Source organism: Rhinolophus hipposideros (genome assembly GCF_964194185.1).
Source record: "Rhinolophus hipposideros genome assembly, chromosome: 21".
NCBI classification, from domain to species: domain Eukaryota; kingdom Metazoa; phylum Chordata; class Mammalia; order Chiroptera; family Rhinolophidae; genus Rhinolophus; species Rhinolophus hipposideros.
In genome coordinates, this window is record NC_138067.1 from 38,908,458 (window position 1) to 38,924,311 (window position 15,854).

The 15,854-nt window shown below is 52.6% G+C and overlaps 2 protein-coding genes across 5 annotated transcripts; both read right to left on the bottom strand.

Annotated features, from left to right (window-relative positions):
- Positions 1 to 2,349: 2,349 nt before the first annotated feature.
- SERTAD1 (SERTA domain containing 1) lies at positions 2,350 to 5,256 on the bottom strand. The gene is made up of 2 exons (XM_081031895.1): positions 5,122 to 5,256; positions 2,350 to 3,405 (listed from the first exon to the last, which is right to left on the bottom strand). The coding sequence occupies exon 2, from the start codon at positions 3,403 to 3,405 to the stop codon at positions 2,686 to 2,688; it is 720 nt and encodes a 239-aa protein (XP_080888021.1). The 5' UTR covers positions 5,122 to 5,256; the 3' UTR covers positions 2,350 to 2,685.
- A 5,086-nt stretch (positions 5,257 to 10,342) lies between these two features.
- Positions 10,343 to 13,912, bottom strand: SERTAD3 (SERTA domain containing 3). 4 transcript variants are annotated; one of them, XM_081031394.1, is made up of 3 exons: positions 13,732 to 13,912; positions 13,269 to 13,341; positions 10,343 to 11,626 (listed from the first exon to the last, which is right to left on the bottom strand). In XM_081031394.1, the coding sequence occupies exon 3, from the start codon at positions 11,618 to 11,620 to the stop codon at positions 11,024 to 11,026; it is 597 nt and encodes a 198-aa protein (XP_080887520.1). In that variant the 5' UTR covers positions 11,621 to 11,626; positions 13,269 to 13,341; positions 13,732 to 13,912; the 3' UTR covers positions 10,343 to 11,023. The 4 variants fall into 4 exon arrangements, with proteins under 4 accessions (XP_080887520.1, XP_080887519.1, XP_080887521.1 ...); XM_081031393.1 differs by lacking the exon at positions 13,269 to 13,341; XM_081031395.1 differs by lacking the exon at positions 13,269 to 13,341 and having other exon boundaries at positions 13,759 to 13,907.
- Positions 13,913 to 15,854: the final 1,942 nt, after the last annotated feature.

Genomic DNA, 15,854 nt, shown 5'->3' on the forward strand with positions numbered 1-15,854 from the left:
TTCTGCACCTGGACTGCACACCCTAGGTGCTCAGTAAATGTTCATTGGATGGATGAATTGGACAGGGGTGGAAGATGTGCCTTGAAAGGTGCAGGATTCAGATCCCAGAGGACTGGGATAAATTCTGAAGGCTCAGAGCAGGAGAGAAATGTGGTCAGATTTGCGTTTGACATAGGGTCAGGCACACAGTATATACACATACAATTTTTTTCCTGAATGAGGGAAGGAAAAAAGGAAGGGAGGGAGGTAGGAGAAGGAAATCAAGGACAGAAAAGAAGTTCATGTGTGACGGGGGACCCTGTGAGTGCCTATGGAGGGGAACTGGCCTGGGGAGTGTTGTGGTGGGGAATACACAGAGGCTCTGTGAAAGGCAGCAGCAGTGCCAGAGCTGGCGGCTCAGCAAGGAATGGTGTGGGCCCTGGAATCTGCTGGCCTCCTGGGGTTGAGCCTGAAGGCGGAGGGGCACACCAGAGTCAGGGACCCTGCACAATCTTCCAGGGGTAGACATGGGGAGACTGGGGCAGGTCCTCAGGCATGAGCAGTTCATAAACCTGAGGGCAGCAGGGGGATGGGACCAGGGCTGATGTAGCCCATATGGTGCTTTTATACAAAAGGCATGCCCCTTCCCCAAAGCACTTGATCTCCATCTGCTGGCAAACTGTCATAATAAATATGTAAATACATGGTGTCTGAAATATGTGTGGTAGTCCCTTAAATATGGAGACTATGTGCAGTGCACAAACTGTGCAACTGTACGCAGAAGCTCTGGGGAGAAGGGGCCATCGCTGGCCAAGCAGGCACAGAGGCAGATGGGAGCATCATTGACAGATGGGTTGGCTGTCTGCATCAGTAGGTATTACGATTATCCCCCAATTTGGCACCCAGAGACAGTAGGAACAGGCCCCCAGGGTGTTGTAAACAGGGCAGTGCTGATCCCACACTGGGGGCTCCTGAACCACTGGACAGATCTCCAAAGAATCGAAGGCAGTGGCATCATAGACCACCAGACTGGGCACCAGGGGGCATTGCTGAGCTCCACCTAAACTCCCAAGGTCTGGGTCTGGGTCGAAACGGAATCTGAGTCCCATCGCCCAGGGGTTGGAGTCAGGCACCGGAAGACCTTCAGCTTGGACATCAGGTCCCGTCGGGTCATTTCCACTCCCCTCCCGGGGCCGCCTCATGCACTTCCAGAAATGGGTACGACTTCCTCTGCTCCTCCAGGAAGCTCCACTCCGCCCGCCCCTTCCCGGCCCGAGGGGCCCGCCCGGAGCTGCCGGCCTCCCCCAGTTCCACCCAGCTTCAGCCTCCCTTAAGCTTCCGGCCAGAGGGAAGGCGGTGGTGGGGCCCAACGATCCCGGTGTCCCCTGTCGGCGTTTTCCCGTTCGAGGCCCAGCCGGCCCCTCAAGTCACCGTCCGGCCCTCAGCTCCTCCTATCCCTGCCCCTCCCCCACCGGCACCCTGGGCGCTGCCCTGCCCCCACAGCCGCCAGGAAGGACGCCGCCTGGGTCCCGTGCCAGGCCTCTGAGTGTGCGGCCCCTCCCAGCGGGGCCAGGAATGCGGCTGGACCGCGGGGGCGGCGCAGACACCCGGCGCTGAAGCCAGCCCTGTCATACAACACAGGCAGTCAGGCAGGTGGCCTCAGCTCGCCCGAGCCTGGGTTTCTTCTAGAAGGAAAGCAGAACAGCTTGCTGTTCAGTCAAGCCACCAAATCTAGTGGCTTTATTTCTGAGTCAGCTTCCAAGCAGCCCTATCCCCTGCCCAAATTGAGATTTGAGACCCGGAGTGAATTTTATTTTTTAAAACTTGCTGGAGTCTCCCTTTTCTGTCACCATTTTCCTGGAGAAGCTGCCTCTCAGTACTCCTTAGAGAGGCTCCATCCAGCCTTCAGCTTTATACTTTTATTTCTAGGTCATTCTGAAAGCTCCCTTTCCCCTCTCTCCTCAGCCCCCCTAGACTCCAGGCAATGACTAGATTTCCTTATTAAAAAGTGGCCTGGGGCCCCTCTGCCACCACCACTATGATGTACAGGCACACCAGGGAAACCTGGCTGAATGTGTTCTAGGATTTTCTAGAGGGCCAGTTACCAGACCTAATTGTCTGCTTCTGAGACCAATAAAACTAAAGTTCATGGTTTGAAACCCACCTCCTCAAGTGATGACTTCCTGGAGCCTCAGTTTGTCAACTGCAAAATGGGGATAATAAAAAAGCCCATCTTGTTAGGTGGACTAAATGAGTTAACACATATCAAGTGTTTAGAGGTATGCCGGATACACGGTCCACGGTCAATCAATGTTAGAGGTTATTATCTCACCCTCGCCTTAACCCAGAGACAAAGAAGCACACAGACTTAAGATTTCCCAGACCTGGTTTTTAATTTCATAAAACTGGTTGGGGTCTCTTCCCACATCTGGGAGAGAGTATCCCAGGCTAAGACCTCCGGGGAGTCAGTCCAGCACTGGGCCTGGTCCAATCACATTCCAGCCCCCAGGCCCTATCATCCCTGGAGGACTGATCCCAGACTCCTCCCATCAGCCTGAGACAAGGGGACGGAGGTGAGGCTCCCAGGGACAGACTGTCTCTCCGAAGCATCCCTCTCCGTTCTAGAGGAGCCAGCCATGTCTTTCCAAAGACAGTAGGTTCAGCCACAGGCTGTTTGGTCACCAGACAAACATCCCAGCCCTGGGGTCAGCGCCCCGGGCCTGGTGGCCGCTCCAGTGCCTGTGTGCCCACCAGCACGTCCATGAGGTAGTCCAGCTCAGCCTCATCCAGCTCCGGAGCTTGTTCCTTGACCGGCCCATCCTCAGGCCCAGGTTTGAGGCCCTCAGAGGCTGGTGCCCAAAGTTCACTGTCATACATGGAGGTGTCAATGTCCTCAAACAGGCCCTCGAGCCCATCGTCCAGCAGACAGCCAGTAGCTGGGCCCAACAAGTCCAAGGCACCCAGGCCAGGGGGGGCTCCCCCTGTGGGGCGGCCGGGTGGCCCCTCGTCTGCCAAGGGCTGGGGGGCCTGGCTTAAGCCCTCGATATGACTGAGGTCCTCCAGGAGGCTGGCCATGGAGGCTGAGAGGGCAGCGTCTGAACTAGCCAACAAGTTGTCGGCCATGCCAGGGGCTGCAGGCACACTAGGCACAGGTGGCAGGGAGGCCGTGGGCACCATGGATGCCTGGATGCGCCGCAGCGTGTTCACTACCAGTACCAGGTGCCGCAAGTCTGGCTCACTCTGCCGCAGACTGTGATGAAGCTTGAGCACGGAAATGTCAAAGAGGGAACTGGAGGCCACGGCCGGGGGTGCCTGTGCCACTGCTGGGTGGCTGGGATCCAGCCACCAGGCGTCCACTGCCAGGGCTTCCTTCTCCTCCTCCTCCTCCTCCTCCCTCTTGCGCTTCAGGCCCTTGCTCAGCATCATCTGTGGGGAGACAAGTTATTGAGTTATGGAAAGCCAATGTGAAGTTCAAACCCTGGTTCTGACTACTGCTGCCTGTGTCATCTTGGGCAAGTCACTTATCCTCTCTGCACCTAGGTTTTCTTAGAGAAACTTTACAATATGAATGATAATAGTCTACTTCCTAGAGTTGTTTTAAGGAATATATGAGATAACATACAAAAACCACTACAACAGTGCCTGGTACATAGCAATTACTTATTCATAAGCACTATTATTAAGTATTATATTTCTTCAATGAACCATGTGAATTGTCCAGTATTCAACTTTTTTAACCTATAAAAGCAGCTGTTTCATAGTCTAATCTAATTTTATCGAGTATCTACTATTCATCAGACAATAAACAAATACAGGAAATGTACAGATGGTGCTAGGAAGATATTAAAAGGTTATGGGGAGTGGTCAGGGAAGGCTCCTCAGAGGAGATAACATTTGAGTTAAGCTCTCAAGCATGAGAAGGAGTCAGCCATGGAAGAACGAGGGGAAAGCAATCCTAGAAGAGAGAACCACAGCAAAAGCAAAAAAAGAGTTGGAGGCAGGATGAGCCTGAACTGAAAAAAGACCAGCGTGTGCCAATTATACCTTAAAAAAAAAAAAAAAAAAAGACCAGTGTGGTCATGGCACAGAGTGGCAAGGTGGGGGTGGGGGGTGGGAGGGGTGGAGAATAGGCAGAGGCAAGGAGTTTGGATTTTATTGAATGTGGTGGGAAGTCATTCAGGAGTTTTGAGCAGGAAGGGGAGTGGTGCTGCGAATTGATTAGGTTTCCAGAAGCTCCTCCTTGGCTACTTCAAGGATGGTGGTCGGGGGTGTAGGGAGAAGAGGGAGGAGAGCTATTCGGAGAGGCTACTGCACTCTTTGGAGCAATGACAGTGGCTTGGAGTAGAAGGTGGTAGTGGAATGGAAGGAAGTTGGTCTATTCAGGATTTATTTGGGAGGCAGAGTGGACAGAGCTTGCCGGGAAATCCTGATGCGCACGGGAGTCACTGAGAAAAGTTTGAAGACGCACACTTTCCTCCGGCGGGGTGGGGGGGTCCCTGGAGTTCTGGACCCCTGGCCCAAGCTTCTTTTTTGAGGAAGACAGCCTGCACGGTCCCGTCCCCGGGCCCTTGCCCAGTAGGACCTTAAGAGTGACCCCTCACACTACTCAGAACTGGGTCCTCGCCTCCTTCCCCGTAGACCCGAGAGTCCGGAACCGCAGGAATTCAGCCCCCCCCCCTCACTCTAACTCCGCCCCCTGTCCCCGCGCCCCCTAGTGGCCCCAAGCGGGCCTTCCCGCGGGGATTCCAGCCCCTCAGACCCCCGGACCCTGTACACCGCCCCGCGTCCTGGCTGTCGTTCCTGCCTGCCTCCCAGGGCAGTGCAGGCCGGGATCCCCTGTGGGCTGCTTTGCCCTCTCGGCCTCCGCTCGCTACCGGAAGGCAGTGGAGGCGGCTCCTCCCGAAGCGGCGGCGGGGGCGGGTGAGTCACGCAGCCGGAGCCAGGGAGCCGGCGCCTCCGCCCCCTTCCCGGGCTGCGGCGTGATTCACCCGGCCCGGCCAAGGCGGGTGGCATTTAGAGGCCCGCGCGTCTCGATCCCGGACCGTCCCGGAACGCACCTGCCGGGCCCGGGGATCGAACCTGCCAAGTACTAAGCCGCCGGTACCCCTTCATTCCCTAGGCCCCTTTCCTTCATTTACATACCCAGTTCACCAGCTGCCAATCAGAACGAAGAGGGAGCCACCCGCAGCCAATCAGGAAGCGGCGGCGGCAGCATCACTTGCTAGCTCTCCTTCAGCAACCGGCGCCTGGGTCGCGAGACGTAGTTCTGACTCCGGCGCACGACTCCAGGCTCCTGACTCCTCTTAGCTACCGCCCACTACCGTAGCGGCCCCGCCCTACACCCAGGGATTGGCCCTGGACGGTGATGGGCGGAGCCTGTAGGGGGCAGTTTCGAAGGGAGGGAAGGTTGTATTCAGGGCGCATGCCCGGGCTCCTGCGTAAGGGTAGGGTGGAAGGTAGGGTGGCTCTTTGCTCTGGCAGGTTGTGGCCCGGAGGGGGTTTTTTGCTTGTCAAGGTGCAGGCCACTCACACCAACGAAGGCGCTTGCCAAACTCAGCAATTGAGCTTCTTACACACCCAGCCCCAACAGGGGTCTACACTCTAGACCACATAGGCCTGGGTTCAAATTCTGACTCATCACTCACTTGATGTGTGACCCTGGAAAAACGCTTGACCTCTCAGCCACACGAAGTCTGTTAAATGGGGATCTTCTTGCCTACCTCTTGAGTTAGGAAAATTAAAATAAGATCGTATCTGTAAGAGCACTATACTAGACTCCGCACATTCTGGGCAGTTGGACTCAACGGTGGGACTCAAAAGATGGGAGTGGGGGGGATGGCACTGGGGTCGTATATTGGGCGCCATTCCCTAAGTAGCTGAGTGACCTTGAGCAAAGGTTTTAGTCCCTTAGAGTCTCGGTTTCCTCATCTTTATTAAAATGGAGATAGCATCTGATGCAGAAGATTGATTTAAGGATTAAATTGAACAATTTGTGCAAAATGCTCAGAGTGGTGCACAATGTGTCCTTTTGTTAGTAGTAATAGCTGTTGTAGAGATAGAACAGGCACTTAGTTCAAGGGGGAGCACGTGGGATGGGGTATAAGTAGACAGGAGTTTAATACTTGTCTGATAGGCTGAAAATGGGACTTATCTTCTTCAAGTAGAGTAGCTCATTTGCTAACTCTACTTGAGCTGTGGGAAGAACTGTTAGTTGTGAACAACACTCCTGGCCAAAGGAAGTGCTCAAAAAGTGCAAACTATACTATGCAGCATTATTTACAATTACCAAAATATCGGAGCAACCTAGGTTTCCATCGATAGACAAATGGATAAAGAGGATGTGGTACATATTGTCAATGTAAGAATGTTCAAACCTGTAGATAATTTTTATGAGTTTATTTGAGCCAAATCGACAACATGCTGGGAAGCAAGATCTCAAATGCTCCAGCAAATGAGAGTTTTGCAGTATCTATTATGCATTTGGAATTAAATATAGAATATTTCTTCATCTTTTCTAAGTGCTTAAAATCTTTTGTAATAAAAAGAGGGTAAAATGATCATTAGAGCCAGGCCCATGCTAGGAAAATTCAAATTATTTCCCCCACAGCCTATCTTGTTGGCCAGGGAAAAGGAAGCACAATCTCCAAGAGGCTTGCTCCACGTCGTACGTGGAAGAAGAGTTCACAAGAGTCATTTGATTAACATGTACAAGCATTTAATGACCGCCTACTATGTGGTGTACACTGTTGTAAATGATGGGGTACACTGGGTAAGCCTCACAGGGTCTCACTTCTTATGGATTAGGAGAGGGGTGGAAAGAGAAAATAAATATGAAAAGAGGTGACATGGAGTAGAGACTTGGTGAAATGAGAGAGGTAGTAAGGCTCTAGGAATGGTCCAGCCAGTAGGAAGGGTCCAGCCAGAAGGAAGGGCCAGTGTGAAGGCCGGTTGTGGGCGTGTGCTGGAGGCCAATGTAGTTGGTCTGTATGCTGTCGGCAGCAGGTCAGAGACGTGTTTAGGCCCTTCTGAGTACTCTGCCGACCTTTGTTTTTTATTCTGAGTGGGATGAGAAGACCCTGGATGATTAATAAATGAGGAAGATACTTGAAGAAAACAAAATAGGATGGGGTTAATAGTGAGGCTTGGGGAGAAGTGCCTGTAGCCAGGGTGGTCCCGAGGAGGTGACGTTGAAGCTGAGACCAGAAAGTGGAGAAGGATCCTGAAATTCAAAGGGCTGGGGGAAGGGAGAAGGAGAGAGGCCAGGCCTTAGGAAGTGAAACTAGTAGCGAAGCTACCGGGCCCAGCAGTCCTGGGGAGGAGCCTCAGCCAGCTGAGAAGGGAGGGGGGTAGGGGGAGCGCCCCGCCCCAGCCGGCTGCCCCACCCGGCCTCTGGGGAGGGAGGAGGCGCCGGGCCGGCTCCCGACTGCCGCCGCCTCCGGGTATCCCGCCCAGAGCGAGCCCAGGGCGGAGGGTGGGCAGCGGGGAGAGACGGGGCCTCCCTGGCTATGCCCTGAGGTGGCCACGGCCCATCCTCCACCGAAGGACATTGGGGGAGGGCAGGTTGGGGAACGTGGACTCTGCCCTCGGGACCCAGTTGTCTCTGCCGGGCCAGCCTTTCCACTTCTCTCGCCAGTTCTTGAACACGGCAGGAGCTCGCTCTCTCTGAGCCTCAGTTTCTTCATCTGGAAAGTGGGGGTGCTCCTCATATAGTCTTCACTGTGGTTATCTTTAGAGCAGTCAAGGAGAGCCTATTTAAACGTGAGTCAGGTCTTGCCCCTCCTCTGCTCAACACCCTCCTAAGGCTACCATTTCACTCAGCGTGGAGTTTAGGTCCTCCCTGTGGGACTCCCTTAGACCTTACATGATTTGGACCCCTCAGCACTTTTACCTCCTCTCCTAGTACTCTTCCCTCTTGCTCACTCTGCTCCAGCCACACTGACCTCCACACCCTCTCTCAAATGCTCCACATCTCGGAGCCTTTACCCTGGCTGTTCCCTCTGCCAGGATGTCCCCCCACAGATTCATTTGGCTCACATCTAACCTCCTTCAAGTCTTTATTCCAATGTCACCTTGTCACTGAGGCCTTCTTTAGCTGTTCCATCTACATAGTGACACCCCCTCATCACATTCCTGCTTTCTTTTTCTCTACAGCATTTATTTGTTACTTTTTGTGTTTATTTCAGCCTCCCCCCACTATGATGCTATATGAGAGCAACTGTTTTACTCACATGCACGGAAGAGTGCCAGGCCCACAGTAAGCAGTCAATAAATTTGAGCAATTATTGGAATCCTCGGTGTGTATTAGGCCCCCTTTTACACACTTTGCACAGTCGCTTAATGAGGCAGGTAATACTCCACATCTTGATGTTGAGAAATGCTGGTGTGTTTGAAGGATGGCAGAGAATAGTGTGGCTGGAGCATGGGAGTGAGGGAGTATGTGGGGAGATGAGTACAGAGAGGTGGCAGGGAGGGTTGGCCATGGCGAGATCAGGAGTTCATTTTTTCAACAGTAGCAAAAATGAACTTTTTTTTGAGTGCCCATCTGTGCCATGCATTGTTCTATTCACTGGGGAATACAGCTGGGCTAAGACCGACGAAACCCCTTCCTCTCAGTTTCCAATAAACCAAGAGGCAACCATAAACAGGTAATAATTAGAGATTGAATAGGTGCTACTATGAAAGTCAGAATGTGATGCGGGGTAGTGCATCTGGACATGTTGAGCTAGGAAAGGCAGGGAAGGCCACTGAGAAGGGGATAGTTGGATTGGTGAAGCTATGGGAGAAATGTCTTCTGGGGAGTTAACAGCAAGTGAAAAGGCCCCAGGGACAAAATTAGGTTGGGGTCAAAGGAGACCAATGTGGCTGGAGGCAAGTAAGGGACAGTGGGAGACTAAACTGAGGAGCAAGTCTATGAGGTCTCAAAGGCCTTTAGTGAAGTTGGGATTTTATTCTGAGTAGGAGAAGTCACTGTACGTTTTAAGTAGGAAAAAGACATGATCCAGTGGGCATCCATATTGAGATGTGGAACTTATGTGCCATCTTGAGATCCTCTTTACCACCTCCTCTTTCTTGATTGGCACCTACCTGCTAAGTTACCCCACTGCTTTCAGACTTAGATGGAATGCCCCTCTAAGGATGAGAATCTGGCTTTGAGCCAGAAAGCACAGGCAAAATCCCCCTCCTTTCCCTGCTTGTGGACTACGCCAAGGTGTGGTTCCTCCTTGCAACGCTCCCAGAAAAGTCCCCAATGCGTAGTTACCTGCTGCCATGTCCTCAAGTCTTTGTGGAGGCATACCCAATACAGCAGCAATGTTATCACATTGTATCTTCCCTCGCCTCTCTTCTCTTTTCCCCTCACCCTCACCAGCCTGAGATTGCACCTACCAAACAGTGAAAAACCATAACTTTAGCCTGGCTCTACTTCCTAACCAGGTTTTCTAAAAGACCATTTCGTACTGGGGATCTTTGGGCATTTTTCTCCTCTGGGGTTCAGCAGCACATTTTATACAAATGAAAGGGTTGACAAACTTAACTGTCAGAAAGTCCTATCCTGGGCCAGCCCGGTGGCTCAGGTGGTTGGAGCTCTGAGCTCCTAACGCAGAGGTCGCTGGTTCGATTCCTACATGGGCCAGTGAGCTGCACCCTCTACAGCTAAGATTGTGAACAACAGCTCTCCCTGGAGCTGGGCTGCCGTGAGCAGCTGGAGGTTGGCAGTAAGCTGCGGTGGGCTGCCTCGGGCTATTGCATGCCTCCGTAAGGGGGCCCGCAGCAGCCAGCTGGACGGCTGGCGACCAACTGCTTCAGCACAAGGCTCACAATACCAGCATGGGCCAGGGAGCTGTGTCCTACACAACTAGACTGAGAAACAACGGATTGAACCGTACTACAGGGGAGGGGGGGGTTGCGGGGGGGGGGGGAAGGTAGGTGGAAGAAGGGGGAAAAAAAAGTCCTATCCTTTGATAGGTAATTGACCTAACAGTTTCTCCAGGTGGCTGGGGAGTCTAAAATCTACCAAGAAGCAGCAAATACAGTAGTTGAGAACCAGGCTCTCGAGGCAGATTGAGTCCTAGCTCCCTGGTACTGCTTATTAGCTGGGTGACCCTGAGCAAGTGACTTGGCCTCTCTGAATCTCAGCCTCCTATGTAAAACATGATTACAGTATCTATTTCTATATAATTATGAGGATTAAATAGCTTAATTCAAATAAAGCGGGTAGAATAGTGCTCTTAACAAGCACTCAATAAACGTTATATTTAATGATGTACTTCCCCAACTTTGGCAGGGAAGGGGTACAGGTATCTAGGGAACTTACCAGGTCCCTCCCATTGATCCACTGAAGTTTAGAAACTTTAGACAACACCATCCCTTCCAAAATATTTTTATTAAAAAAAACAATAATTACAATCAGAAAAACCACCACAAAAACCCACCTTTCTTTTAAATAATGTGGCATGGAGCAGTTTGGTTTCCACCCTATTGCACGTGGTCCGGCCTGGTTATGAATCAGGAGGCTGCTGGGACTGGGGTCCCACCAACAAGATGGGGTTCTGCCTGGGGGGAGGAGGCCAGCCCCTTCTATTCCCTGGAGGTAAAAGAGGCAGAGCCTGGGTTTCCATAGCAACCCGGCAGCCCATCCCTGTCATTGTTTGACAGGCCCAGCTTATCTTCCCTGAGGCCCCAGTGGTCACAAGGGGAGTAGGAACTGGAGGGCAAGGCAGCAGAAATGCGGAAGTGGGAAATCAGACTCCCAGAAACAGGGTCTCATTAAGGCATTTGGAACAGATAAATTAATTCAGGAAGACCCACCTTCACAGAAGGCTATGGTAACCAGACACACACACACATGCAAGACTGTTTGTAGAACCCTGAAATGGGAGGCGAGGAGGAGCCCCCATCAAACCAGACACACAGACAGACGCGCGTGCGCACGCGCGCGCGCACACACACACACACACACACACACACACAGGGTTGCACCCTGGGATCCAGCCCACTGAGGCTGAGATGTGAAGGGAGCATCCCCACCCCACCCCAAATCAAAGTTTCAGGATCCCAGAATGATTTCCATGATGTGATCTAGTTCATTCCACTCCCAGGACCCTGGGGCACAGAAGAGGTTGTGAGGAGGCTCTGGTGGGGCCAGTGTAGGCTCCTTCTCCACTGTGGATGTGTCAATGTCCAGAAAAAAGTCATCCAGACCAGAGTCCCCCAGGTATCGGGAGCTCAGAGCTTCTAAGAAGACTGGATCGGGCTGGGGCAGCACTTCGTTCTGGGGGCCCAGGGGGGCCACTGGATTCTGAGGTGGCTCAGTCTCATCCATGGAAGTTTCCAGCTCCCTGAGAATAGACCCGATGGTGGTCGACAGGGAGAAGTCCTCCTCACCCAGGAAGAGAGGCTCAGGGGGCAGGGCAGGTGCTGGAGCCAGACAAAGTGCCGCCTGGAGCTGCTGGAGGGTGTTGTGGATGAGGACATGCCTGCGAAGGCTGGGTGCTCGGGGACCCAGGCTTCGCTGGACTTTGTCGAGGGAGATGCGCAGCAGGGCTTGCTGGTAGCTTTGCAGGCCTGCCGGACCCCAGTCCCACTTCTCATCTTCCTCTTCCTCCTCCAAGTCTGAATGTTTTCTCTTCAACCCTCCTACCATGATGCCCTATGAAAAGAAGAGGGAGGGGCAAGTCAGACACAGCTTGGCTAGTTCAAATCCAGAATCTCCGATATAGTTGTTGATTTTTAATGGTCTAAACCTCAAGTTTTGCATCTATCAAATGGAAATAGTACGAATCCCACAAGGCTAAGGAGAGTAAATGGATGTGACTACTGTGTTTCCCCGAAAATAAGACCTACCCAGAAAATAAGCCCCTGTTAAGATCTCAGCCAGAAGGACGCATTGAGCACATTATGACGATGTCCAGAAGACGACATCACTGTATTTGAATAAATGTAGATTATTGTACATGAAAAAATAAGACATCCTCTGAAAATAAGCCCTCATGGAGCAAAAATTAATGTAACACCCGGTGTTATTTTCAGGGAAACACGGTAAGAAAACAAGACCTGACCTTAAACACAGCTGGGTTTGAATCCCACTTACTTGCCTGGGTGGCCTCAAATAGTGAATTTTCCTCCTTGAGACTCAATTCTTCATCTGTAAGTTGAGGTCCCTAACCCAAGTCCTCCTGACTCTTAAAACAGTTCTTTCCACAATAGTCATTTCAAATGTGACACACACAAGACAGGTGTGGAGTACAGAGGCCTGGACTGGAAGCAGGAAATCTTTGGTTTTAATTCTGCCTTTCACAGTGCTCAGCTGTGAGATCTTGGAAAATGATGTGACGTTACCTCTCTGGGCCTGTTTTCTCATCTGTAAAATGGGGATTGTAAAAACTCTCACTGCATCCTCAAGGAGACCCCACAGGTAATGCACAGCACCCACCACACAGGAAATGCTTAATGAACAAGTTAATCGCTATTTCTTCATTTGATAGTTGTATTTACTGAGTACTTGCTGTATTTGAGCAACTGGAGCCTGTTAGGGCACCTATTTGTCGAGACTCTTTCACAGAGTATATTTCTGTTCATTCCCTCTTCTTAACGGACTGAGAGCGCTCCTAACAACGGGAGACAGGGCCTCGCACTCCCTCCGCCCGCGCGTTATACTTCCCCCATACAAGAGCCCCACAGAAAAACTTGCTAGAACTCGATTCACGCCAAGCCCCGCCCCTCTTGACTCATCCAACCAGACCACGGATCTCTACAGGCCCCGCCCCCTCCAGGATCTTCCCTTCAGCGGCCACGCACGCCCCAATTTGGCCCAGGGGCTTGTGGGAAATGTGGGCCAATAGCCACCAGGTACGTACGTTAACTTCGGGCTTGCACTACAATCCCCAGAGAGCTCCGCAAGCCACCGGGACGAACCTCCCGGCCCTCCCTCAGGGCATGCGCAAAGGACTCCGGGGTGGGTGGGGGAAGGGAACCCGGACGTCCAGCTGCCGGCGCCGGCCCAGCCCCGCCCTCCGCTGCCTCCTGGGCTGAGTCTGAGCTCCGGGCCGGGAGCACCCCTCCCCCACCCGACACTGCGGCTCTAACACGGCTTTCTCCCGGTCCTTCAGACCTCAGAAGGTCCTGGATTCTTCCCCCTAACTGCTCTTGAGTCCAGGCCCCAACACATCGCTCAAAGACTACAAATACTCTCCGATCCACTCCGTTCGGGACACTAGGTATCTCAATTTTGAGACCTTATCCCGTCAACTTTCCCGTATTCTCCCGACTTTCAAACGCCTCTAGACTTTTACCTCTGAACTCCCCCTCCGGCTCCAAGACCCGAACCTGGATCTGTCCCCCAGCACCTCCTCTCCGCCACTGCATCTGGGAAAGCAAGAATCCTTGCCCCTAGTTCTCTCGCTTCTCCAAATGCCCGGGATCCTAGCCCCAACCCCTCACCCCTTTTCCAGAACAGTAGAGAACCGAATTCAAGCCGTCCGGAGACCCGAATTGTCCTAATGTCCAGATTCCCTGCCCTAAAAGTTCCTTCCCTGGTTCTCTCACTTCTCCAAATATCCCAGGGCCCAGCTTCAAACTCCCTCCACTTGAAGATCTTGCCCCAGCAACGTCGCCTCCTGTCCAGAATCTCGAACTCGGTCTCCGGTCCCCAAACCCTATCGGTCACTTTTAATCTGCGTCTCCCACTCCAGCCCAGACTCCGCCTTCACCTCCCCCAACCCAAGGCAGGTCTCAAGCCCGGCGGCCACCCCTCACCTCAGCTGCAAGGTTCACAACGACTACCTTCAGGAACGTCAGCAACTCTGCGACCCTCCAGTGCTGGGTAGGGGCCTGCTAGCCTCCGGGGGGCCTCTCCTTCTGGCCTGGGACTCACCCAGCTCCAGCTCGGAGCCGAGCCGCGAGCTGCGATTGGGTGGAGTCCTGCCCGCCGCGGGGCGCGGATTGGCTGGGCGGAGCCACCAGTCTGTCTCCAGGAGACGGCTGACCCACCCCTCCCTTCCCTGGAGCCCCGACCATTTAAAGGATTCCGACTCTCCAGGGGGCGGGGCCATGTCTGTAGGGTGGAAGGTGGCGGGGACATCAAAACTGTTTCCCTCAAATCAGCTACTGTCCTCGCTCCAAGATCGTCAGCATTACTCTCTTCGGTCCCTTTATATCAGGCCCGGACTGGGTCACGGAGCAAGACTGGTGGGCACGCTCCTCCCCACCCCCCTTTCTGGGAGGGCGAGGCTGAAACACTCGCGGAGGCCGCGCCCTGGGGGTTCCGAGCGCGGACGCTGCCGCGCGAAGGACTACGCCACTGGAGACCAGCCAGTAGTTTGGCGCGGCGTACGTTGCTTGGGCGACCGCAGCCCGCCCCTCCACCGCCCCAGTCTTGCTCGCGGCCCCCCTCTTAATCTTCAGGACTCCTCAGCGTGTCCTCTGGTGGCAGGTCCATTCCGCATCCTCCTGACGCCCCATCCTGCCTCTCTCAGGATGGCACCTCGGCTGCTGGAGACTCGTTCAGGGCTCCCCACTACCCTGGCGACTAGAAGTGCAAACTCCTTTGCTTTCACCACAAAGCCCTTCACGGTCTGGCCTGATTCAAACTTCCCCCTTGCTCCCTATCATTCTGCCATGCCAGTTCACTTTGCTTTTCTAAAATGGCTTCAAGTGCTCTCCACCACCATGAACATAGAGATTTTATGTTTTCTTCCCTGCCGTATCCCCAGTGCTTACAACTATGACAAGTACAGAGAGTACCAAAAAATTATACATTTTAAGAAAGGAAAACTTTTAAAATTGCAATACTCAATGTATACCAATAACAAAAGATGAATACAAGTCATGTTTGACTTCTGCAATTACAAGAGGCGCTCAAAGTGGTTACCATCGGCTTCCAGACACTTCTAATTACTGCGAACTATTGCTTGAGCAACGCTGACCAAAATGTCCACTTGAATGCATTTTTTTGGCACCCCCGGTATATGTACTCAAAAATGAGAACAAAAGGATAAAGGGAGTAAATGTAAGGGATGGAAACTAGACTTTTGGTGGTAAGCACACAATAGAGTATACAGATATTGAATTATAATGTTGTACACCTGAAATGTGCATATTAATAACCAATGTTACCTCAACAAAAACATGAATTACTAAAAAAGGTTTCTGGACCCTTAAACTTGTTTCCCCATTTTGAAACTACATTAATTTCCAGGCTGCCTCTCATCAGGACTCAACTCAAAGGTTTCCTCCTCTTGGAAGTTTTCCCTGATACACCAGTATGGTTTGGTTCCCATGGTGTCCTATGCTACCCCATTGAGGAGCCCTGACTGCTCTGGCCATGCTTTGCCCATCCTCACCCTGGGCTGTCCCTGTCTGGATTGTGGGCCCCCTGAGGACAAGTACCAAGGTTATCTGTGTCACCCTCTGCTTGGTCGACAGCATCACCTAGCACAGGGCTGGACACAAAGCAGGCAAGCAGTGAATATGTGTTAAATGCCCAGACAATATGGCAGAGATAAAGAGCGCACAAATAAAACAGTGCTAGGGCCCTGAAAGTCTGAGCCACCCCCACAACAAGCTTTCACCAAGAGGAGGGAGAGGCAGTGTTCTCCAGGCTACACCAGACCAGTTCTCACTGACTGGAATATGTCAGCCAAGCCATCCTGTTTTCAGAAGTATAAGATTGGAATGGATTTTGTGGGTGGTGGGGTGTTGGGGCGGTACGTGTGGAGAGGCTGTAGGTAGGAAGAGAGGAGTGGCTCACTCAGGCCTGGGAATAGTGTCTCTGGGGAATAAATGCAGGGGACAGTAAGTAGATTCCAGAGGGACATGATTAGGAAGGGGCAATTCTTCCCCCTCCCCCTCCCAAATCTGCCCCTCCTCCAGGGTCCCTC